This window comes from Notechis scutatus, chromosome 7, assembly GCF_049901735.1.
Source record: "Notechis scutatus isolate UNSWTSFEM ecotype Mainland chromosome 7, rNotScu1.2, whole genome shotgun sequence".
NCBI lineage: Eukaryota > Metazoa > Chordata > Lepidosauria > Squamata > Elapidae > Notechis > Notechis scutatus.
In genome coordinates this window covers 18,598,113-18,624,585 of record NC_142015.1, presented here as the reverse complement: position 1 = coordinate 18,624,585, position 26,473 = coordinate 18,598,113, and the positions used below count along the sequence as shown (strand labels likewise).

Genomic DNA, 26,473 nt, shown 5'->3' with positions numbered 1-26,473 from the left:
CACCCCCTAAAATCCACTTATCTATTCATTCTGCCCACACAATTGATTGTTTGATCTTCCGTGTCATTTTACAAGACACTTTTGTGGGGAAAGAACAAAAAATGCTATTGTTGATCATCGAAGATTGTATAAATTTTACAGCAAAGACTCCTTTGCAGGACACAAATCTATTTCCCCAAATCTCTTCATCAACGAAAGTATATTAATAAAAGCAAAGAGTAGGGGAAAGAAGCAAGACATTCTCAGTGTTAGGTCAATATTTTTTTTAAAAAAAAGATTGGCCCAATGTCTTGGTAGATATATGAATGAAATACCTTCCCCGTTGCTAATTAGAAATGTTCTCCACCTATTCTTGAGTACCAACATGAAATTTATTGTCAAGGCTTTGGTTGTTTCTCTTCCCAAGTCACCTGATTTCTCACCCCATCCCCAGTGACAAATCCAACCAGACGTCGGGTTTGACTTTCAACAATATCAGAATAAGGGGGGTAGATTTACAATAGTATAGCTAAAGATGACTTAAGCTTATCTCACTCATGGTATGAATTTAAGTTGAAGACAATGTCATGGAAGTATAGCAGAAAGACAGACGCTTGCCTGGGTGGGCTCCTACTATGGTTAGGTACATGATGCTGCTACAGCCAACTTGGTGAGATGATAGATAGCTAACTAGATAGACAGAAAGACAAACAAAGCAGGGAAAGACCCAAAGGAGAGATTGTAGATTTGAATGAGCTAGTCGCTGATAGATCTTATCTTTGGATAGAGGAATATATGAAGCCTGGTTTACATAGTTAATAACATTTAATAGCTCTTTCTAACCCGTAGGAACCCTTTCTTTCTTTCTTTCTTTCTTTCTTTCTTTCTTTCTTTCTTTCTTTCTTTCTTTCTTTCTTTCTTTCTTTCTTTCTTTCTTTCTTCCTTCCTTCCTTCCTTCCTTCCTTCCTTCCATTCATCCATCCATCCATCCATCCATCTGTCCATCAACCCTGAAGCTGGGTATGTTACTTGGAACTCTGACACCTACCTTCCTTCATTCCTTCCTTCTTCCCTCCCTCCCTCCCTCCCTCCCTCTTTCTTTTTTTCTTTCTTTCTTTCTTTCTTTCTTTCTTTCTTTCTTTCTTTCTTTCTTTCTTTCTTTCTTTCTTTCTTTCTTTCTTTCTTTCTTTCTTTCTTTTTTTTCTTTTCTTTTCTTTATTTCTTTTTCTCCCTCCCTCCCTCCCTCCCTCCCTCCCTTTCCCTTTTTCATGGATCAGAGCAGAAAAACAGAAGGAGAGGGTCCCCTCCTACACTTTTCCCCTTTCATTGTTTTTCTGATCTAAATAGTGCATGATTCTACTGAAAGGCTTGTTAATTTCGGGGAGAGGGAAAATATGACTGCACAGATAAAAATGCAATCAGGCAGGTCTCAGGTTTGGCTCTTACAGGACTTCCTGAAAATACCTGAATAGATATTAAAAGGTCATTTTCACAAGAAAGGCATGTTTATGCTTACAGGTGCTACATCCTCATATTTAAAAAAAAAATGGTTTAAAGACTTAAAAGTTGAACCAACTGCCTCTCCTTTCCAACTAAGCTATTTCTGAATCCCCACCAGTAGACAAAGCTTGCCTTGGGCTTCAAAAATTAAGACACTGAGTAAATGCAAGATGAAAATCTCAGTGCACCATTCCCCTGTCTTAATAACTCTTGTACCTTCAAAATGCCACGCCAAGTAAAGAGAATATTCACTCACTTTACAGGAATTTGCCCCTTTTTTTAAAAAAAAAACCTGCGATTATCATGGGAAAATGGCTCTCAAAAAGGCTGTGTAGCATATGGTCCCTCCTATTTTTTCCCCATGGTAACCTTATTAGTTAGATTAGATTGAAAGAAACTGCCCAAGGACTGAAGCTGTGTTTTTTCACTCAGCTCGTCTCTGGTAGCACATACATGCACAATAGCATTTCCCTCTCTCCATAACGCTTATAATATTATATGCTGATGAGTAAGCATACTGGTTCTTTTTTTTAAAAAAAAATTAATTGGTTACAAATTAAAATATTGGACACAGTGTGACTGTCCTGGCGTCATTTTTGCCATACATACTAAAGTATACGATACATATCTTATGTACATTTATACAATTATATAATTAACTTATCCAGTATATACATTTATATTATCTTCTGTGCTATTTATATACGTCATATTATCCATCATATTCAATTATAATTATATACGTAACCTCAATTGTCCATTCTACAAATCCTGATTAGTTTTTATTCTGGGTCTCTCCTTTCTGTTCCCACCATTGATAGAATTCATTCCATATCTCACGCTATTCTGTCTCACCTTTATTTTTCAATTCCAAAGTCAGTCTATCGATTTCTGCACAAATCAGTATTTTCTTTATCACTTCACACCTTCCACGGGGACTCTATTTTTCCATTTTTGAGCAAAAACCATTCCTGCTGCTGTAATAATATGTAATATTAGGTAAGTCACCTCTTTACCATATCTCTCTTTCGTGATTCCTAGTAAAAAATAGTTCTGGTTTGTATTCTATTTTTTGTCCAATCATCTCTTCCAACCACATCTGAATCTTTCACCAAAACTCCTTTGTTTTTTTTACAAGACCACCACATATGATAATATGTGCCTGGTTCTTGATTACATTTCCAACAATTTGGTGATAAGTTTCTAACCTTGCATACTGCTTCTAATTGAGGTTACAGTCTTACTTTGTTGTGTGAACCCAAAGGGTCACCACTCTGGACTATCATAAACTGTAATCACACTGTAATCTCAACTAAGTATAGGCTCAGTTTTCAGCAGGGAGCAATTTTAGGTCTGTAGAACATGGTAAGTGTGTGAATCCAATTAGAGTTATGCTTGCTAACTGGTAAAACTGATGCTTATTTACTCTCACTGATCAAGATTTGAACCTGGAACTTTGTCATTAGATACATTAGCTGTATCATTCTAAATCATTCCAGTCCCATTCAAACAATCTATTCTTCATTCTTTCTTTATTCTTGATTGGCCAAGTGTGATTAGACACATAAGGAATTTGTCTGGGTGCATATGCTCTCGGTGTACATAAAAAGAAAAGATACATTTGTCAAGAATAATAAGGTACAACGCTTAATGATAGTCATAGGGTACAAATAGGCAATCAAACCAGAGGTGGTATTCAGCAGGTTCTGACCAGTTCTGGAGAACCGGTAGCAGAGATTTTGAGTAGTTCAGAGAACCAGCAAATACCACCTCTGACTGGAGATTTTACAGTATCCTTCCCCTGCTACGCCCACCAAGCCATGCCCACAGAACCCGTAGTAAAAAAAATTGAATCCCACCACTGCAACCAAGTCATACAATGAAATAGTCAATATAAATTGTATGAATAAAAGCGACAAAGTTACAGTCATACAGTCACAAGTGGGAGGAGATGGGTGATAGGAACAATGAGAAGATTAATAGTAATATTATTACTATGCAGACAAACAATCTACAATCCAGCATCTTCAGATTTGTCCTCTCCCCCTTCTGATACACAATAAAACAACTTTTTTTTTTTAAAAAAAAATCACATTCCACCCCCAATAATAAAATGACATGCATTGAAATAACTGTCAATGAAGAACTTGAATCACTAGATTTTAGAATGGATGGTTGGTTACTCTTTGTGGAAGATGCCAACAATCAAAAATTGAGATCTTCCTATTGACTGGCCAACAAAATCCCATATGAGATAATTATAATTATTATACCAATTTTGATTGGAGCCCTCAGAGTAATACTTAAAAGGCATCTTTATCTTCCAATAACTGGAAGTATTGAATTTATTAGGCCCTAACACCCTGATTTTGCAAAACAACCAACCAACCTATCCTGCTTGGAATTGGTTACATTCTTAGATGCTATCATAATAATTTTTAGATCCTTGGTTTAGGGCTTGAATTATTAAATTCAAGTATTAAAGTGTGAATCTAACTGTAGTTTATCCACCCACACTATTAATAATAGCAATGCAAAGGGAGAATTTCAATTCTTTTTAACTATTATTTTTTCTATAAGTAGTAATAAGTGCCTCTTTTTCTTTCTCATTGCATCCTTCCAAGACATATTATATAATTAGGCATATTATACCTGGACTGCAAAAATCCAAATGACCATTGGATACTGAAAATTCTCCTTTTCCCCTGCAAAGAGTGGATTTGCACACCCCCTAGAAATGGTTCACCACAGTGACGTTTAAAAACCCAGAAACTCCAAAAATCACAAGCACCAATCAATCCAATTTTATTCACAAAACAGCCTCACCAAGATAAGCTTGAGAGTGGCAAGGCAGTCTCTAAAAATAATACAATGCATTTTCCATCCTAAAATAAAGACTGAGGCGGATCAGTACCCGAGTTCATGAATGTGGTTAATGCTGCTTTAAATCCCATGATAGGATTGTGGGGGGGAGAGAGAAGTGGCTTGAAAAGTGACTTAAATGCTAAAAGCAATCACAGATACATTGGCCTAAGGCGGAGAGGGTCCAATCCAAAATCCCTAGCTTGGGAAAAACTTTTTAATCCTAAAATAGCATGAAAGGACGGGCAAGCTTCCAAGTTCTGCAGAACTCATCATCAAAGAGAAGACACAATAGAGGCAGGAGAATTCCAAATCTGGAAGCTGCAAATTCAGACCTTACACTTGCTGCTGCTTCTCTCTTCCTTGCTTGCGGGGATAATTTTTTTTTTTAGTAGGGGGTATCCTGCCACCATGAAGAGCTCCAGGGGGAAGTTGATTATTTGATTTTATTTTGGGGCATTTTGTGCCATTTTGGCGGGTATCAATTAAGTGATGGTTTTTTTAAATCAACCCAATGGCTAAAGCCTGTCTGGGAAAAAAGTTTGTGGTTTGCATAGTAGCCGAGCTGCTTGGAGATCTGTGTGGAAAGCTGTCAGGGGGTTAATTGCACTTCCTTGTGTGTGCAAAGGACAGTTGGACCTGGGGGAGGGGAGGGGGCAGGTTTTACCCAACAAGGGGGGTGGGGGGCGAGCTTGTTTACCTGAGAAAGGGAAGCTGAACTCAATTTCACAACCTTGGAAGATGAGCTAGCCAGCTCGGCTCCACCACTACTTTCACATGGTAATTTAGTCAAATTATACCTCCAACTTAAAAAACAAACAAAAAACCTAGGGAAAACGTAGGTGAAATCGATGGCACGCGGGATCGATCGCCTGCAGTGGGTTCCAAAGGGGGTGCCCACATTTCTGAGAGAGAGAGAGAGAGAGAGAGAGAGAGAGAGAGACCCTAAAACGGGCAGAAGGAACCTTAAGAGGCTCATAAATGAAGAATCAATCTTATTTCACCCGTCCGGGTGGCGATTAAAACGGCCCCTCTTTGCGGATACAGATGCAGCGTTCAACATCTGGATCCGGGGTAGACTTTACCCCGGATCAATGAAGACGGGGGCGCCGGGGGCTTCCCAAAGGTGCGGTCTTTTGTCTACGGTCCCAGTGACTCTTCACACACACACACAGATGACACACGTTGGTTTTCCCTCCCGGAGCGAGAAAGGAACCCGGGGAAGAAAGGGCGCCACGTGGAAGGGCATCGCTGCGCCCTGCTTTCTAACCGGGGGCGCGCGCGCGCGCGGAGGGACGGAGAGCGGGACCCAGCGGCAGCAGCTGGGTTGGTCCCAGCCAGCCGTTTGGGGCGGAGGAAGCCTTTCCCACCCACCCACCCACCCCCGGCCGCTGTCCCCGAGCGGAGACCGCCTCCCTCCTCTTTCGCTGCAGCCCAATTCCTCCCTTGCAGCCGCTACTGGGCGAGGAGGAGGAGGAGGAGGAGGGGGGGGAGACGCTCGCAGCGGCTGCGGAGGAGAAACGCCCTAGCAAGAGGAAAGGGAACGCGGAAGGGAGCGAGAGCCGCGGCCGGAGCCCATCAGGGCCGCGCTGAAGAGCGGGCGAGCGAGCGAGCGAGCGAACGAAGGGCTGCCCAAAGAACCAACCCAACCCAGGCAGCCGGCCCGGGTCTCCTGCCAACTTTGCGCCCGGGAGAAGCGCCTCGCCGTCCAAGGGGGGAGCCCAGGCTTCCCTCCTCCTCCCCCCCCCACCCACCCAAACCGAGGTCCCTCTAGCCCCCCTTCCCCGGCTTCCAGGCTCCCTCCGGCGACCCCTTCCACCATGAAGGCGGCGGGCGACCCGAAGCCCACCTTGACCATCATCAAAGCCGAGAAGGTGGAGGTGGATCTCTTTCCATCCCCCGGTGAGTGAAACCGCTCGCATCGCCTCCCGGACATCGCCGGGCAAAAAAAAAAGGGGGCAAATGGCTCGGCCGGCCGCGGCCGCCGCCCATCCCCTCCTCCGGGCTCCTCGGGGGTCAGTTTCATCCCAGACCGTTCAAGCCGTGGCCCATTTCCTTTTTCGTTCTTTTTTTTCCTTTTCTTCCTTTCCTTTCCTTTTTTGCTCTCCTTCGTTCAGAAACTCCTCTTTTCTTTCCTGACTTTCGGCGGCTCTGGGGGGACCCCCCCTCCCCCAATCCTTGCTGTCTCTTCCCCCCCCCCCTCCCTGGGGAGGATGCTGGCTTCAATCCTGGATCCTTTCGCTTCTTGACCAGGGAAGGGTCCGTTTTGGTCCCCAGCTTTGAACTGTATTTGTAAATTCGTGGGAAGTTTTTTTTTTTTTTGGGGGGGAGAAGAAGAAAGATGATGGAGAGAGAGAGACCGAACGTCCTGCAAGCATCACCGCGGTGGTGTCAAGTCAGCTTCTGACGCTTCTCCACCCATCTCGGCTCCTTGCTATTAGGTCAAAGAGGAGGCGATTGGGTGGGATGTGGGTCGGGGATCCAGGGACCTCCTTGCCTCCAGAAACCTGGAGTGTGTAAGATAATATCTGCGCCTCCTATTGACAATTGTACCCTACTCTTCCAGACCTTATGTTTCCCCCTCTGGCCTCCGTCATTATTGATTGATCGATCGGGTCGATTGATCTCTCCCTGACTCCTCTCGCCTCCCACCTCTTTTCCCCTCCTTTCTTCCCCCTCTCCGCGTTTCTGTCTGTGCGGAGGTGTAATACAATTTTAGGCATGTGGTTTGAAGAAACCTTATAGATCTGGCCCGGGGTGTTTGTGTGGGCTTACAGCAAATAGCTCTTCGCTGAAAAGTTGCCTATTGGACTTACTCTACCATAAACTCGAGGTGCCAGGAGCCCCTTCTAAAGGGAGAACCCAGAGGAACGATGCAAGAAGAGATAGCATTTTAACAACTGATTATATTAAATGAGGCCGGTGCTTTCATTGAATGTTGTCCCTTGAGTTGCAAACATGTTCAAAGTAGATTCTCAATTAAAAAACAAACAAACATGAACTGCATTGATAGTGTATGGAGATTCTCAATCCTCCAGATCTATCCTGGTTGTCCCAATGGTGCTTTTCAAAAGGCAACTGGACTTTTTTTTTCCTTGAAGAGGTTTTTCCCTTCTCATCCAAGAAGCTTCTTCAATTCTGAAGGTTTCCAGTTCAGAGCTGAAGAAGCTTCTTGGATGAGAAGGGAAACGCTTTCAAAGAAAAAACAAAAACAAAGTCCAGTTGTCTTTTGAAAAACACCTTTGGGACATTGATAGCGTAGTATGCAGGAGTCGTCTACTCAAAAGTAACGCATTTGAATCCAGTAGAATTGACTTCCTCCAAGTTGAATTGTAGCTTGGGCGCCCTTAAGTCAGCGATTTCTTTGGGCCCTTCTAAATAGGGCAAGCTCTTGTTTTTTGAGTTTTCTGCCAGAAAAGATGAAGCTGTAATGCATGAGGTATCTAGAGAATGTGGATCCTTCCAGAGATTTAAGGGAGATCTAAGGACGATAAAATTCTGATTACTTTCTTAACCTTTTTCATGTAACATTTATATACACGCCTCTAAAAAAAAGAACCTTCCTAAATTTACTCCCCTTTCTAAGTGGGCCTTAACTCAAGCCAAAAATACAATGTTTTGTTTGTCTTGGGAAGAAAATAAGTTTTGTTAATGATTAGGTCTTATTTGGGTAGTTTTCCCCTTTAAGATATAAATGCTTAATACCCCTTGAGGGTGTTTTCCTTTTTCTGTGGTCAAGTAAATATCTCTCGGCTATTCCCCCCCCCTCAAAAATCATTATGGCAGAATACAGTTCCTAGATCGTTTGTAACTCCCACCCCCAGCCTGAAAGGCTGGGAAAACTATGATGAAAGAAAAGGGAAGGGCAGAGAGAAAAGAGTCCACCCTTTGATGCTATCTTGTGGAGATGATTTCAGGAGCATGTTGCAATGCTGTTGGGACCATCAATAATGTTAAATACTCGGTGTTAATTCTAAACCCAATCTTGGTGCCTTACTGGGAAAATCTGCATTCTTTTAACCTTATGTGACTTTGTAAGCTCCAAAGGTTAAGGATACTGCTACTGTACTGGATTCCTAGAAAGAAAACAGTATTTCGAGTTTCCTTGTTGAAGCAAAAGGCTAATCACAGCTACATTCCCATGGTGAGGAAAGGATTAAAGCTCAGCATTCAGATGATTGCCACTATGGCTGAATGTCCTTTCTTCTTCTTCTTCTTCTTCTTCTTCTTCTTCTTCTTCTTCTTCTTCTTCTTCTTCTTCTTCTTCTTCTTCTTCTTCTTCTTCTTCTTCTTCTTCTTCTTCTTCTTCTTCTTCTTCTTCTTCTTCTTCTTCTTCTTCTTCTTCTTCTTCCTCCTCCTCCTCCTCCTCCTCCTCCTCCTCCTCCTCCTCTTCTTCTTCCTTCCTTCTTCCTCCTCCTCCTCTTCTTCTTCTTCTTCTTCTTCTTCTTCTTCTTCTTCTTCTTCTTCTTCTTCTTCTTCTTCTTCTTCTTCTTCCTCCTCCTCCTCCTCCTCCTCCTCCTCCTCCTCCTCCTCCTCCTCCTCCTCCTCCTCCTCCTCCTCCTCCTCCACAGTTCTTGAATTTTAATTGTGATTTGAAACTTGCTGCCTTTCTAGCAATATCAGTTATTTAATTAATGTTTTCACTTTCCTTCACAAAGCAACCATTGTTTAATGGACTGTTTAATTTTGCAGCAAATTGGGAGTGGATGGGTAGGGTGAAACAAGTGATAGCTGAAAGTTGTACCAGGATTTGTACCAAAATTGGTTCTTCAGAACTAATCCTTCCATCCGCCCCACCATTCAGTCAGAACTGATGAAGCTTCTTGGATGAGAGGGGAAACCTCTTCACCCTCAATGGAAAAAAAATTCTTTCTCAAGGAAAAATACATAGTCCAGTTGCCTTTTGAAGAAAAACAAACAAACACATTTGAGACTACTAGGACATTGCTTTCCAATCAATGAATTTGCAACATAATTTTGCAAATGTGGATGCTTATAAGTCATTGTAAAAATAGATGCTCCTTAAAAACAAAGGAGCAACACCACCAAATATACAAATGCGATCATTACCTTGAATTGGAAGGTATTAAACTTCTTGTGAACCATAGGATGTACTTAAAATGAAGAATAGAAGAATGCTAAATTGTAAAAGGGAAACAACTGTTTTCCAAAGGAGACATTCTTTGTTTTTTTAATATATTGATTAATAGGTTATGGGGTATTAAAAACAGAAATAAACCTTATGCAAAAGAAGCTCTTGAACAGATAAATGAATTAGGAAGACCTCAGTTCAGACCTTGTCATAATCTAGCTAGCAATGTCTGAAAACTCCAAAACAAGATATACATGTTTAATAACTATTTAGTAATTATTAAACCCACCCTTGTAAATAAGTCTCCAGATTTTAGTATTTGCAAGGATCTTTACTAGCTTACTTACCTCCATGTAGCTGTGTTAGTCATTTGTGGCATATTAACTGCCTGGAAAAGGTGAGTGAAGAAGAGGAAAATTCTAAAAAAAGAACACAGGAAAGAAAAGATTATTTCACTTTTCAAAAGCCTACTGACTCCTTCACCTGAAAAGGATGAAATGCAAGGGATTGCATCAATCTGTTGACAAACAGAGAATAGACACTTCAGTACAATATCTCTCTCAGTTCCACATATTCTTGCCCTAATCAGAAGATTCAACTGAGGACAAATGGCTACGGAACAGGGATAAACATGAGCGTTTATCTAGTAGACCTAACAGTTGGGTTGTTAGTGAGTCTCCTGTGAGCTAAGATAGTAGACTTTAATCAGATGAACCTAATCTCTAGTCTTAAAATTTCTCTTAAAGACCATCTAAGTATGGTCACTGAGATATAATATTTAAAATGAAAGAAGTAATTGAATGCGTGAATAATTATATTAATATATGTTGGGATAGCAATACCGAGACTCTTGGCTGTGGCTCTGATGTGGAATCCTGCATATTTCCCTTTATCTATCTAAATATAACAAATCTGTACAGGTTGTGATTCCCTAATTTTACATTCAGCCTGGGCAAGGTTCAAAACTTCCTTTCTCTTATGCCTCCCATTTATAAGTGCAGAAAAGGAGACTAAATGGATGAGCACCTACCAGAACACAATAAATAGTTAACAAGCTACATTCATCTGGCTAGATTAGCCATTGTGCTTGTGTGTTGTGTGAAATGTTTAAAATGAGTGGGAAAAACATGCCTGTTTGCTTTTTTTATTGTTTATTTGCATGGGCTTTGCAATTCAAGGCTTAGTTTGATCCACTTTTCATGGGCAAGTTTATAAAATATAAACTATATTTTATTGTTTGATATGATGTGATGTATGTTGTCTGTTCTGCCTGGGTATTATTCTGGGTGAGTAGTGGAGTCCTTGGTGCTCTCTGAGCTTGGTTGTTTGCCTACAGACTTTTGATTACCTACCTACGTTCATCATCTGTGCTTGAAGGAAATGGGGTTTGAGGGGAGGAGGAGGAGGAAGAGGACAACAACTACTGTGGTGTCCTTGGTGCTTTCTGAGCTTGGTTATTTGCCTGCAGTGTCATTATCCAACTAAGTAACAACATCAGTGTGAATCTAGCAACCTAAGGTACAGAAGGACAAAGTACAAACTGAATAAACAACAATACTTTTGGACAAGGGTTTTCAAATTTGACAGCTTTAAGTCTTGTGGACTTCAACTCCCAGAATTCCTGAGCTAATATACCTGGAGGAGGAATTCTGGGAGTTGAAGTCCACAAGTCTTAAAGCTGTCAAGTTTGAAGACCCCTGATTGTCCTCCTGCTAAGCTAGGTGTATGTAAAGCATTTTCCAAACATGACCTTGGAATGTTCTAATGTATCTGCCCCCCTGAGAGTCCCAAAGATGGTTTTTCAAAAGGCGACTGGACTTTGTTTTTCCTTGAAAATGTTTCGCTTCTCATCCAAGATGTTTCTTCAGTTCTGACTGTCAGGAGCTGAAGAAGCTTTTTGGATGAGAAGTGAAACATCTTCAAGGAAAAACAAAACCCAGTTGCCTTTTGATGAAGCAACTGGGATAACCATGATCTGAGTGACTGAGAATCTCCATAGACATGTCCCCCTGGGGAGTATATACCTGGGAATCATAATTCTTAACACTTCATTTTCTCACATTCAGCTACTCATTTCCTCCCTGTCCAAGGCAGAGTACAGGCACCCTGAGACTAATCATATAGGGTGGTGCAGCCCTGCTCATTTCTTCTTGAAATTAACCAGAAACTCACTCTTGAGATCTTCATGTGTTTTTCCTAGGAACTTCCTGTGGGAAAAAAATATATAGCTCTCCTAGGGTATCTACATGTAAAAACTAGGGATGCTTCATGTATTGTTGTGCCCATGGTAACTCAATTGAACACGCCTGACCTCAGCAGTCTAATTTAAGATAAAAAGAGCCATTTTGTTGTTCCAGTTAAGTAAAAAGGGAACCAGGAGCCCTTTCTCCATCTATTGCCAGTGACCTGGTGAACTCAAACTAGATCTCAATCTATTTTCTGCTTCCCTCCCCTCTGTAGCACAGCTCCTGGCTCCAAGAGGTTTACATTCCTGCTCAAAAGGGAATTGGTGGGATGCTGCATCTTGCTGGCAAAGTCTTATGAACTGGAAGCAGAAGGCAACATCTTGGAAAACTTGTGGGAATTAGTTTTTTTTTTTTTTTTTTATCAGACCGAGCTATCTGTTTAAACTTTAACTTCTAACTGTGACAACTCACCACTGATTTTGTTTGGTGATGGAAGATTTGGAGAACAATTACTTAAATAATGGGTTCTGGGAATCTTGGAATCCATATGTAAGTGGGAATTATTTCCCCTTCCCCTTTCCATATCTTTTGATTATTTGAGGAGTCCATTGGTCCTTGTTCTCTTAAAATCAGTTTCTTTCCAGCACGTTAACAAGCCCATTAAAGCCTAAATCTGATTCTTTCTGACCCTTGGAAGATGCCAGGTATTTTCAATTGGCCCAAAGTTCAGATATCGGCGGAAACTAAGGGAGGATTTCCTACTGACTTCAGTTTCAGTGACTTCTGTTTTGGGGACTGCAATCCTGGTGGGAGCCAAGGTTTTCTGTCCAGAGAGAAGGGTTGTTAATTAGCTTTCTCCCTCCCCCAGTTCACTCACTTCAGAAAGAATGTTTTAATGAATGCCCCGATTACTGTTGAGCAGGCAAAACTGGGGCAGGGCCATAACTTAGGGGCAGGGTGTAAATTTTGCAGGCAGAAGATCTCAAGTTCATTCCTGGACAGTTCATCTGAGCTATGGGAAAAACATACTTTTTGACCTATCACGGTAGGAAAAAAAAAATAAGGTAGAGGAGCCAATGGACATAAGAGTTCGTATATGTTGCTGTAAAGTGATTTCTTTAACTATGATTTGTTGAGTACATCGCAACTGGATGTATCTGTATTGTGTATGAAGGCATATACCGTGGCTTAGAAACCACAGTGGTTGGCCATGGACATTAATGTATCATTGTGGCTTGATCATGACTTAGTCTTAAGCAGGGAAGTCCTTGCCTAACAACCATTTGAAGTCATGATGGACTCTACAAAAGCTACTTATACCGGGTTCCGTATTGCTGCATGCACACACACACTGGTTACATGACTGCATTTTGTGGTGGTGCAGTGGTTAGAATGGTAATGCAGGCTAATTCACTACTCACTGCCAGGAGTTTGATTCTGGGAGGTGAGATTTTTCCCCCCTTTAAGTTAAAGATGTGCTGAGGCAGGAGTCAGAATATAGTAGTTTTACAATCTGCCCTCAACAGTTGGCAATGAGTCTTATCTACGTATGAAAAAAAAGAAACAGCCATGGTGGCACAGTAATTAGAATGCAGTATTGCAGACTAACATACTGCTGACTGCCAGGAGTTCGATCCTGACCGGCTTAAGGTTGACTCAGCCTTCCATCCTTCCAAGGTCAGTAAAATAGGGACCCAGATTGTTGGGGGCAATACTGTCTAAGTGCTTGGCAACTGGTTGACTTTGATGTCTGGTTGCAGAATTCCGTAGTCACATAGCTACAATTTATAATGTTTTTGATGGTTTTTGACCTTTTTCGTTGGTTTCCAACAAAAAACGCTCCTAGGAATATACATTGAGTTGCTTAATAATCATGGCTTTCACTTAATGACCATCAGATTCATTTAATGACCATAGCATCTTCTGTTGCAAAAAAGTTGTATAATCTGCTCTGGTCATGGGCACCTTGACTTATGACTGTTAAACTTATAACAGGTATTCTGGGCTCCATTATAGTCCTAAATCAAAGACTACCTTTATTCTAAAGAGATAGAATCAGTTTCCAAGGCAAAACCACTGCTGTTTACTAAACACTGGCATTAATTATTATGAATTTGGCTTCTGAGAAATGAGTGTTTCAATACTGAACATGCCAGTCATTTTACGAAAATGACCACAATGCTAATTCAGTTTGCAAACTGTCCACTTTATCCTTATCTGAATGTTTTCTCACACACTGGTCATTGACTATATTGCACCCGATCCTAGACCAGAAGGCAACTACTAATAGGTGTTATGTCTTTCAGCCTTACAAATGATTTATTTCCTCCCCTTATATTCAACAATTTTTAAAACCATGAGTGGTTAATTAGGACTATTTAAAAGCTCTGGAAGTTGTTGACAAGGATTAAAGTTGAGAAAAGACAACCGATGATGTAGTTGAGCAGGTTTTTCCTGAAGGTAGATATTTCATATGAGAAATGCCTTTATCAAATAAAAGCTACCATTTGCAAAATAAACAGTTCTGGATTTACGGGTGGAAGATTGATGGCCTCTGTATCAATCAATAGAATAGTAGGTTAGCAAGATGTTGATTTCCATGTGACATGAAGAAAATGCCAATGAAGATTCTCAGTCATCCAGGTCATGGTTGAAGAAAAATTAGTAACTTGATCAGAGAACTGGAGAATGAGCTGCATACTCTATTTAGATGAGCTTCCCTTTAAGAAGAGAATTCTACTCAATGTCACAAGCTATATCTTCTATGCAAAAATGTTCCATTTTCCATATGCTATCCCTTTCATCATAGGTAATAGGAAACACCACTGCAAAGTTCCTACAGGGTTTTGGGAATTGTCCCAGAGTGGATGGAGTTCACATGTTTTGCTAAGTTGTGGATTAATTTGACCATGGTTTGTTTAACCAGCCTTAGTCTCTCATGGCTAAGTCATAAATCATAATATACAAACCAGAAGGACTGTTTATATTCTTCTCACTGGGCTAAAACCAAGTCAACAGTTTTACAGTTGAATGAAATAATTCTTAAAGCATGGTTGAGCTCAAATGGCCTTCTTCACATAAGACTTCATATCTTGAAGTAAACCAGACCAATCACATCATGTGTGAGCTAATATTCATAGCTCTTGCTACCCCTGGAGTTTTGTCCATGGTGTGTTGAAAAAAGGCAGGGTGGCCACATATCGCATCAATCAAACGTAACATGGGTTAATTCACTGGCTGTATTTGCAGAACTAAAAACTGGGTAGCCATATTATAGCTTAAGATGTGTGAAAGCAGCCTGCAAAGCTACTTGTGTGAACTTAGACAATTTAGTGACGCATGATTGACTTAACCACAAGTGAGCATATTACGTACTGCAGATATGAGATAAGTTTTATTTTTACTATTTTTTTTATGATGAAATGCGCAGCCCGGTTTGATTTTTCTTCTAAAGATGATTGTTATTTTTCTTTTTTTAAAAAGAAGCTGTTAACTATAGTTTCTTCTATAGGTGAAGAGCCAGTCTCCCCCGCTTTTAGTAGAAAGTAGCCGAAGAGGTCTCCTAGAGCTTATCCTACTCTCCCGTAATCATACTTCCAAATTGTATTCCAATTTAAAACAACCATGATGGAAAAATACACATCCTTGCATGCCACAGCTAGTTTGGGTCTTGAAGAAATCAGATCAGTGTTTACATTTCCTATTCTTGGAAGACCTCCACAAGAAGTCTTTCCCTGATCTGTAGAAGCTTAAAAAAGAGAAGCTTGGGCACTAAAAATTGCATTTACAATTTTTGTAATTCTATTTACAGTAGAGTCATCCTTTTGTTTAGCCTAAAACAATGAAGATATATCCTTGGTGTGTCAAAAATTAGGAAAACGTCTAATTTGACTCTGCTGGCATGTCACATCCCTCACAGACCAAGCAGATACCATTCTCTATCTCCCCCATCATCTAGCCCAGGGTTCCCCAACTCCTGAACCACAGACTGGTAGCGGTCTGGTGAGTAAGCAAGCAAAGCTTCATCTGCAGATGTGCAGGATCTAGGTTTAATGCATAGCATTTAGATGTATATACCACTTCACAGTGCTTTACAGCCCTCTCTAAGCAGTTTACAGAGTCAACATATTGCCCCCAACAATCTGGCTCCTCATTTTACCCACCTTGGAAGGATGGAAGGCTGAGTCAACCTTGAGCCTGGTGAGATTCAATCTGCCAAATTGCAGGCAGCCGGCACTCAGCAGAAGTAGCGTGCAGTATTGCACTCTAACCATTGCGGCTCATCTTAATATATGAATCTTAATATATGAAGATATCTTCATATATGAACCCAGCCATGAGTGGCTTAGTCAATAAGCCATAATTAATTTGGCTTGACTTCATCAATGAGTCTGCTTTCATGACCTATCTGGAATATTTATTTCCTTTAACCTTTTGGGTTTTTTTTTTAAACGTAGATTTGATTCACCGGTTGCATTATTTGGTTTTGGTGTGGCACGATGTGTGAACTCATCCAAGTGTAGCTTGTTCAATAAACCGCAATTAGCTTAAATACTCTGTTGCCACTGTGACCTCTTGAAATGCAAGACAGCAGAATGTTAAGATGTGAACGGAGAGGACGTAATCTTATTAGTGCTCTCATTAAGTCAGTGTACGCAGTCTTTGGGGACTTCAGGCCCAGGAAAAGGCATTAAAGAAGAAGAAAAATATGTTCACAAACATTTTTTTAAATTCCATTTAAGAAGAAAGAACCAAGTTTGAGATCCAATCTTGCCAAGACCCTAAATAGCATCAGCTTAGCCAACCTCCTTCTGATTTACTTGGCTGGTTAACTAGATAAAAGCTAGGGTGGGGTGGGAGTAACAGCAGGAAAAAAAAACTAATTTCTTCAATGGCCACAGAAGGCCTCTTGATGACTTTTCCTGCCCTCGTGTTTGTGTTAACTCCGCTTTTAGATTTGCACACGTTTTCCTGGAATAGTTGTTGAGTTTGCCATCTTGTAGGGTAATCAAGCTCCAATTCTTCTGGATAACAATTCGAAACACGGAGAGGGTGGGATTTTCTTGATTTGCTAGCCAAGGAAAGGAAAGGTTATTTTAGGAGAAAGGGTTATTTATTTTTAAATGCCATTAAGCCCAGGGTACTGCTTTTATTCCCCCCCCCCCGCCTTCTTTCCATAACTTTCCCACCTGAAAATGGCTGGAAAAATTTTGAATTTTCAGCAATTGCAAGGATTGTGTATGGACTGCTCATTTCCAATCTCAAAAAGGGATGCCTGGCCGTTGAGATCTGTTATGGAAGGAAATCTTATTTTTTTTTTATTCCTGTGTACAGAAGCAAACAACTCGCTCAGGGTGAAAGAAACACTTTGCATGTCTTTGGAGATATAGATAGTCCTTGATTTACAACAGTTCATTTAGTGACCATTCAAATGGTCAATACAATACAATACAATGCATTGAAAAAAAAAACAATTATGATCATTTTTCACAATGTATCCCCATGGTTACACGATCAAAATTTGGACGCTTGGTAACTGGTACATATTTATGACTATTGCAGGGTTCAAGGAGTCACATGATCACCTTTTGTAACCCTCTGACAAGCAATGTCAATGGAAAAGCCAGAGTCACTTAACAACCATGTTACTAACCGCAGTGGTGCAGTGGTTAGAATGCAGTACTGCAGGCTACTTCTGTTGACTACCGACTGCCTGCAATTTGGCAGCTCGAATCTCACCAGGCTCAAGGTTGACTCAGCCTTCCATCCTTCCGAGGTCAGTAAAATGAGGATCAAGATTGTTGGAGGCAAGAGGCTGATTCTGTAAACTGCTTAGAGAGGGCTGTAAAAGCATTGTGAAGCGGTATATAAGTGTAAGTGCTATTGCTAAGTGCGAAGGAAGGAAGGAAGGAAGGAAGGAAGGAAGGAAGGGCCTGGTGGTGCAGTGGTTAGAATGCAGTATTGCAGACTAACTCATTGCCCACAGCCAGGAGTTTGATCCTGACCAGCTCAAGGGTTGACTCAGCCTTCCATCCTTCCAAGGTGGGTAAAATGAGGAGCCATATTGCTGGGGGCAAGAGCCTGACTCTGTAAACCGCTTAGAGAGGGCTGTGAAGCACTGTAAAGCAGTATATAAGTCTAAGTGCTATTGCTAGTGCTGTTGCCCTTCCTTCCTTCCTTCCTTCCTTCCTTCCTTCCTTCCTTCCTTCCTTCCTTCCTTCCTTCTTTCGAAGGTGTATAGTGGTTAAAATACAGTATTGCAGGCTCTGCCAGCTGCCAGCAGTTCAATTCTGACAGGCTCAAGGTTGACTCAGCCTTCCATCCTTCTGAGGTGGGTAAAATGAGGACCCAGATTGTTGTGCACCTAGATGCTGACTCTGTAAAACGCTTAGAGAAAGCACTGTAAAGTGGTATATAAGTCTTAAGTGCCATTGCTATTAACAACTGTAGTAATTCACTTAACAACTGTGTCAAGAAAAGTCGTAAAATGGGGCAAAACTCACTTAACAACTGTTGCATTTAGTAGCATAAATTTTTGGCTCAATTGTGGTCATAAGTACTACCTATATTTCTGATCCATTTGTTTATTTCTAATGGGTGGGGTTGTAGCATCACAAGGAACCATCCGACTATTTTCCCCCTCTCTATGCCAGTGGTACACAATGTTTTCTGTTTATTTAATTAGAACAGTAGGCATCCCAAGGAAATTCCTGTTATTTTTTTTTTAAAAAAGCATTACAGGGTTTTTTGGAATGAAATATAGTATATAGTCCTCCAGTTTTGTATACAGGAGATTCCTTTGCAACAAGTTTGACATCACAGCGTAGATGGAGAACACTAGGCATTGTTATGAAATAGCAACAACAGTTAGGGCAGCCTATCAAAGAGAATAATTCATCATGTTCCATTAGTTCAAGTAAATTTGAAAGGTTGAAACTGTATTTCTTTCTTGGGAGATCAGCTCAGCTGCTGACTTTGAACCCATCTGAGGATGGGCCATGACTTATAAGGTCCTGCCCATCTGTTTGCCAGTCTCAAATAAAGAAAATCTGATTATTATTTTTTTCTTTTTCTTCTTCTAAATAAATCTCATTATTAACAATCACCCAAGGGTTATGTCTATGCAGATTCTCAGTCGTCTAGGTCGTGGTTGTCCCAAAGATGCTTTTTCAAGAGGCAACTAGACTGTGTTTTTCCTTGAAGACATTTCGCTTCTCGCCTGACTCTGAAGTGAAGTGAAATGTCTTCAAGGAAAAACAAAAATCCAGTTGCCTTTTGAAAAAGCACCTTTCAAAGGTAATGATCGTCTCTAACCCACTATGTAAATCAGTGATCCCCAACCTTTTTTACGCCGCGGCCCGGTATCCCCAACCTTTTTTATGGCGCGGCCCGTACCGGCATTAGCTGGGCGCCGCCATCTTTTTGACGAAAAGTGCTTCCGGTGACCTCACCGGAAGCACTTTTTCATCAAAAAGATGGCGGCATCAGCGCTCGATGAGCTTTCCGGGTAGAAATGGCTTTCTACCGAAAAGCTCACCGAAGCGCTGGCGCTACCATCTTTTTGATGAAAAGTGCTTCCGGTGAGCTTTCTACCCGGAAAAGCTCACCGGAAGCACTTTTCATCAAAAAAAGATGGTGGCGCCCAGCAAGCCAGCGGCCCGGTAGGACTTGTTCCACGGACCGGTACCGGTCCGTGGACCGGTGGTTGAGGACCCCTGATGTAAATGATGTCCTTTTCTTCATCAGATCCTTGCAGAAGGGAAAACAATAATCTTAAGTAGCTCAGTGTGAGGACAGAAGAAAGACCGTGAGCCACTTGGTTCCCAAAAGTGTTCATTTTCCACAAGCTGTCAGCATTATCATCTTTGTCCTTTATCTACCCACCCTTCAGTGTGAAAGCAGTCTAGAATCCCAGCCAACCCCTTTGAGGAGATTTGCAAATCAAGGAAAATCTCCCTGGAATGGCTGATCTTGCCATTTGCTTATCAAAAGGGCCATCCTTATCTGAGGAAGCATATTCAGTCTTTTTGATCTTCAAACACAGCTGTAGGAACAAGGGACTTTTTTGCAGGATCATTAAGAATCTGCCTTGTTGTTTTTTTTCCTGCAAGGCACAGAATTTACAAGTTGAATGGAAAAAAAAAAAAGACAGTTTCTGTAATTGCAACAAACGCTTCCCCCCTTGGACAGCTACATTTTCTAGAACTGTCTAGATCAGGGGTTCCCAACCTGGGGTGCTTGCACCCCCTGGGGGTGCGAGACGATATTCCAGGGGGTGCAAGAAAAGTCCAGGTAAATAATAGGATATTGGCTATATGTTGGCATTTTTATTCCAGGGGGTGCGAGGTTCGAGTGAAATTTTATTCCAGGGGGTGCGAGGTTCGAGTGAAATTTCTTTAGGGGTGCGGGGCGAAAAAAAGGTTGGAACCACTGGTCTAGAGAACATGGATTGTGCTGGAAAATAATTAAAATATTTTGTAAAGATTCATATGGTGGCAGTTATCTTCTGACAAAATTATCCTGTAGTTCCTTCATACTCATAATATGAATTGTTTGGTTTTAGATTAATTTGTTTATCAATTTTTTTTTAAGACTGCCCATCTACCTCACAGAGGGTAAATGCATTCTGTGGGCCTACCCATTGTGCTTTACAAATCATGGTTTATGGCTTAGAATGATCTGTAAACCCACTTTATGTGGTTTATCTAACAGATCGTGGTTAAAACTGACAATTTGATTGATGAGCACAATCTCTGACAGTGCTGTAAGGTTGAAGAAAGATAACGATTTTAACATCAGGGGCATTCTCCTCTAATAAAGCTTCTTTGACTTTCGATTTCTTGCATGAGCTGGGGTTGGTCTAGATAGCCTTTGAGATCCATTCACACTGTATGATTTTTTTTAAAGTGTGCTGAGAAGAAATGGTGGCACCAGCCAACCTACTTCTATTAAAGCCGCAGCTTTTCTGCTGAAATTGGAAGGTAGAGACCCGACGTGAGATTTAGTTCCTGTGGCTGTTAACATCTTGAGAAGATCTGCTTTCATTTAAGAAGAAACGGTTTTAAAAAAAAGTTTATAACTGAACTTTTGGAATCGTGTGGGCAACATCTGCTCTTGACTCAACACACTTTCAACAATAGAGGCAGTTTCGCATGCAAAACAGGTAGATATTTGAATCTGTGGTTTATCTTCTGCAACTTGCTCTGCGGGCTTTGAAGAAAGTTGTTAAATTAACAGGAGTTTCTGTTTCTATGCTCTGAACCACTGTAACTTGTGGTCCACTTGGGTGAATAATGTGATTGCTGCAAATCAAGTGGCTTATAAATAGATACAGATTATCAGAGTAGGAAGGGACCTTATAGGTCATCTAGTCCAACCCCTGCCCAGCAGACCCTACACCATTTCTGACAGATGGCAGTCCAATCTCTTCTTGAAAGCCTCCAGGGATGAAGCTCCCACAACTTCCAAAGGCAGCTTCCGTTCCATTGGTTGGTTGTTCTCACTGTCAGAAAGTTTCTCCTTATTTCCAGGTTAAATCTCTCCTTGATCAGCTTCCATCCATTATTCGTAGTCTGGCCTTCAGGTGCTTTAGAAAATAGCTTGACCCACCCCCTCCTCTATGTGGCAGCCCCTCAGATATTGGAACACTGCTATCATGTCTCCCCTGGTCCTTCTGTGGAAGATCCATCCAGGACCTCTCTCCCGCAGCACCGCAGGCTTGCCGATGTATTAATCCCTGTTCTGGTGACACCCCATCCTGGATTCCACTACATTTCGGAGTTGTACTGGTCTGATGTACTAAGTAGGGAACCTTATTAAATTAAGCCCATTGCAACTCATGCACATGTGTATTACATTTCTCCAAATTTAACATGGGCAATAACTAGCAGAGAGCGATACTTTGATGCATCGGTTAATATATCAGGTGAACAGCAAAGGTGGTTGTGAGTTCTAGACCTGTCTGAAGCACAAAGTTAGCTGGATGGCTTTGGCCCAGTCATGTTCTTTCAACCTCAGGAAGAAGGGACCAGCAAGTTGCATTTGAAAAGGTGGCCTAAAAACGGAAAAGACTTTTCCAAGCATTCACCAGGAGTCAAAACTGACTTGAAGGCACAATTTTCCAGATGTATAATTAGCAGGATGTTTGAGGTGAATTGAACTCTTTTTGGAGTCATTTTAACATCTGGGGAGTGCCACTTATGGCAGCGTGATCTACTCTGGTAGACATCTCTGAGACTTTAGTGACTATCTTCTCAGCTTCTGTCTGACACTTTTATTGGAGATACCAAATAAATACTTGCAAAGGCTTTCTCTGAGCAGTTGTTCTTCCTAAAGATTTCTAACCAAGCAGCATCTTTTGTGTTCTAAGATAAGATTGAACGTCCAAACTTTGCTCTCTGTTGTGTATGAGTATGTAACACCTGGATCCAGCAGTTTCAGTGGAAGAATGTCTTTCTGGTGATGCTCTTAGCAATTGACACTTGTCACAAACTTGCTCTTTGCTCTCTAATAACTGTAATTGCTGGGTCTTGCAACTGACCATGGTTTCATTTGCTGTGTAGGGCTTTCCAATGTAGTATTTGTTGACTCTCGTTTTGAAGCATTTGTAGCCTGCTATATAGATTTGAAAAAGAAAAACTTCTGAGCAATTAACACAAAAGTATTTAAAAAACAGGATAGTCTTCGATTTGAAAGGCATAATACAAAAGAAAAAGAAAGACAGATGAAAGAAGAAAATAAACAGGCCACTATTCTTAGCAAAATCATTTTGGGAACAAATAAGTAGAATGGTGATAGAAACAAACCTTCAAAGAATAAATTGTTTGAGTATTTTCCCAGAATTCAAAACCTACAAGATAAAATAATAATATTGCTAGTTAAAGGATCAATATATACTTTGATTTGATAATAGCTTCAGGACTTGTGAAGGCTATATGCAGTGTAGCCTTTTAGATTCACTAAAAGCTTAGTAGCTTCACTCTTGTTTGGAGACAAGAACTCAACCTGCAATTGAATTCTCATAGATGTTTGCATAAATTATTTCTGAGCAAACCTGGAGAAGATTGCGTGGGGAGGGAATATACACTACTCAAAAAAATAAAATAAAGGGAACACTTGAACAACACAATGTAACTTCAAGTTAATCACACTTCTGTGAAATCAAACTGTCCACTTAGGTAGCAACACTGATTGACAATCAATTCCACATGCTGTTGTGCAAATGGAATAGACAACAGGTGGAAAGCACAGGCAGTTAGCAAGACATCCCCAATAAAGGAGTGGTTCTACAGGTGGTGACCACAGACCACTTCTCAGTTCCTATGCTTTCTGGCTGATGGTTTGGTCACTTTTGAATGCTGGTGGTGCTGTCACTCTAGTGGTAGTGTGAGACAGAGTCTACAACCCACACAAGTGGCTCAGGTAGTGCAGCTCATCCAGGATGGCACATCAATGCAATCTGTGGCAAGAAGGTTTGCTGTGTCTGTCAGCGCAGTGTTCAGAGCATGGAGGTGCTACCAGGAGATGTGGAGGAGGCCGTAGGAGGGCAACAACCCAGCATCAGGACCACTACCTCCGCCTTTGTGCAAGGAGGGACAGGAGGAGCCCTGTCAGAGCCCTGCAAAATGACCTCCAGTGGGCCACAAATGTGCATGTGGCTGCTCAAACGGTCAGAAACAGACTCCATGAGGGTGGTGTGAGGGCCCGACATCCACAGGTGGGGGTTGTGCTTACACTGTGCAGGACGTTTGGCATTTTCCAGAGAACACCAAGATTGGCAAATTTGCCACTGGCGCCCTGTGCTCTTCACAGATGAAATCAGGTTCACACTGAACACATGTGACAGATGTGACAGGGTCTGGAGACGCCGTGGAGAATGTTCTGCTGCCTGCAACATCCTCCAGCATGACCGGTTTGGCAGTGGGTCAGTAATGGTGTGGGGTGGCATTTCTTTAGTGGGCCGCACAGCCCTCCATGTGCTCACCAGAGGTAGCCTGACCGCTATTAGGTACCGAGATGAGATCCTCAGACCCCTTGTGAGACTATATGCATTGATGCTATGGACTGGCCCACCCATTCCCCAGACCTGAATCCAATTGAGCACATCTGGGACATCATGTCTCGCTCCATGCACCAACGCCACATTGCACCACAGACTGTCCAGGAGTTGGGGGATGCTTTAGTCCAGTTGTGGGAGGAGATCCCTCAGGAGACCATCTGCCACCTCATCAGGAGCATGCCCAGGCATTGTAGGGAGGTCATACAGGCACATGGAGGCCACACACACCACTGAGCCTCATTTTGACTTGTTTTAAGGACATTACATCAAAGTTGGGTCAGCCTGTAGTGTTTTGGTTTGTTTTTTCAATTTAATTTTGAGTGTAACTCCAAATCCAGACCTCCATGTGTTGCTAAATTTGATTTCCATTGATAATTTTTGTGTGATTTTGTTGTCAGCACATTCAACTATGTGATGAACAAAGTATTTAATAAGAATATTTCATTCATTCAGATCTAGGATGTCTTATTTTTGTGTTCCCTTTATTTTTTTGAGCAGTGTATATGTTTTACTTAAAAAAAATTCAAGCATTCAATCCCTCCAGAGTGAGGCAGATATCCACACAAAGTTTCGGCATGTTAGTAACATATGGGGGGCCATCATCAGTTCTTTAGTAAAAGAGAATCATGTTTAATCTTTGTTAGTTGGTTTTGTATTTTTTAAACAAAGCTGATTCTTGCTTGGTTACTTTTTATCTTGTTTATTGTATCATCTCTGAACAGATATCAAGTTAAATTGGTCTGTCGTGCAAATCAAGTGATTTCTCCCAGCTTTGGCATTTGACTATGCTTGCATTCTTACTCCAAATATTGTGAACTAAATAATAAATATTTATGATGTTGTTTCCCAGATTTTTTCCAGGTGTGCCAAATACTTGGCAAGGAAAGCAGTTAACCATATCAAGCTTGGTTAGGCTTAATTGCAGATAAAGGATGATATTGGGCTGCCCTCTTTAAGTTTTTCCTCTCCATGGTTAACAGTTTAGGTATGAATAAAGAAGATTAAGAAAGCTAATTTACTCCGGTCTTTTTGTTGTTGTTGTTACTTTAGGTTATTTCTCCCTTCAAATAGAATTCTTTATTGGTCAAGTGTGATTGGATACACAAGGAATTTATCTCTGGTGCGTAAGCTCTCAGTATACATACAAGTAACAAGGGATAAATCATGACAACAATCATATTTTCCCCTTAGTTTTTCCTTTCCAGTTATGATTGCCTACACTGTGTTAGTCCCTGCTCAGGTAGTTTTTCAAATAGCTTCAGTTTTTTTTTTTTTTTTGCCAATCAGATTCCTCATAAAGACAAAGAAACCATCTAGATTTTTTGTTTTATATCTCATTGGGAATTTTGTTCTCAACTGGGCCATGGACACCGTTCTTCACAGATGCAAACCAAGTTCAGAACTCTATCCTCTAAGCATGCTACCCCAGATAAGCGATGAGCCTCTTAATCTCAAAGATGGATGGCCTGTCACTTTATTGTTAATTAGAAAAGTTTCATTAATATCTTCCCATTTTCCAAACTGTTGGCAGTTCAAAGGAAGGACAGCCAGTGTTCCTTTGTGTGGGAGTTTAAGCCTCTTAATTAACACGATTTGAACAGTTCTTTTCTTCTGAAGGCACACTTTTTCCTGACTTGAACTATGATGAGGCAATATGATCGGCTGTAATAATTTATATTATTACTATTATTTATCTTTTGTTATCTATTATCTATCCAACCAACCAACCTGTGGTTTGCTTGACTTAGCACAGAGATCTCCGAAATTGGCAACTTTAAGACTTGTGGACTTCAACTCCCAGAATTCTCCAGCCAGCGCCAAGTTTGGGGACCCCTGACTTAGCATGATGTAAGCATCTGGATACATGTAATCTGTAAATCATGGCTCCTGATTTAGTGAGTTGGGTGAACTCTGGTTTAAAAGGAGTATTGAGTGCCATATAGCACTTATACACCTACACCTAGAGGATGTTCTTGACTTATGACCGGTTGCTTAGCAACCATTTGAAGTTATGACTGACCCAAAATGGGGACTTACAACCCAGATTTGAAGTTCTGATGGTCACGGGACCACATTTTACAATGGTCTTGCCAAAAACCAGCCCTTCCAGTTTCCACAAAACCACATCCTTGGGAACCATTGGTTTGCTTAATGACGGTGGCATCCGCTATACAACCACCACTTTCTCTTGGTGACTACTGAAAAAAAGGTTGTAAAATTGGTGACACGACTGATTGATTTTAATGACCCTTGTGGCATAGGACTATAATGGTCAGGCTCCATTCCAGTCACACAACGAGGACTATCTATATAAAGTAGGCTAGTTTAAGCATGGTTGGGATGTTACATTTTGCTCATATGAATCAGGCCCAGATTTCATTACAGTGGCTAACTTTATCTGAGTTCTTATTTGGAAAAATCGTTAGGGAGTAATGCTGCAACCTCTTTAACTAGAGCAATGTATGCAAATATAGATGCAACATAGAGTGGTAGCGTGTATAATCAAAATTGCTTTAGAAGTTGGTGGTCTCTGCTGCGAACAATTGTAATGAAAAACAGAAACTGGAGGATTAAAGCTGTTTTCTTTAAGTTACACTGATTTTTTTTTTCCAAAATGCATTTGCAGTGATTAACAGAATAAAAGTAAATCCTACCCTTTAGGAACATGTTCATTTCTAAACAATCCAGGTTTCTAAACAAATGAAATGGAAATGTAACAAATTACAGGATAGTGGCAGATAGTATGGCTGAGGAAAGCTTTGATTAAAATGTTCAGTTTGAAGTTGTTTTGTCCAG

The 26,473-nt window shown here is 41.0% G+C and overlaps 1 protein-coding gene across 3 annotated transcripts in view; it reads left to right on the top strand.

Moving 5' to 3' along the window:
* Positions 1–26,473, top strand: part of ETS1 (ETS proto-oncogene 1, transcription factor) — a 130,470-nt gene that overhangs the window by 46,694 nt on the left and 57,303 nt on the right. Inside the window, exon 1 of one of the 3 annotated variants that reach the window (XM_026681212.2) lies at positions 5,799–6,243. The exons of the other annotated variants lie outside the window; for them this stretch is intronic. Within the exon in view, the coding sequence (XP_026536997.1) occupies positions 6,162–6,243 (82 nt within the window). The 5' untranslated portion in view covers positions 5,799–6,161. Of the gene's footprint in view, positions 1–5,798; positions 6,244–26,473 lie in introns of those variants that run through there. 3 annotated transcript variants of the gene reach the window in all.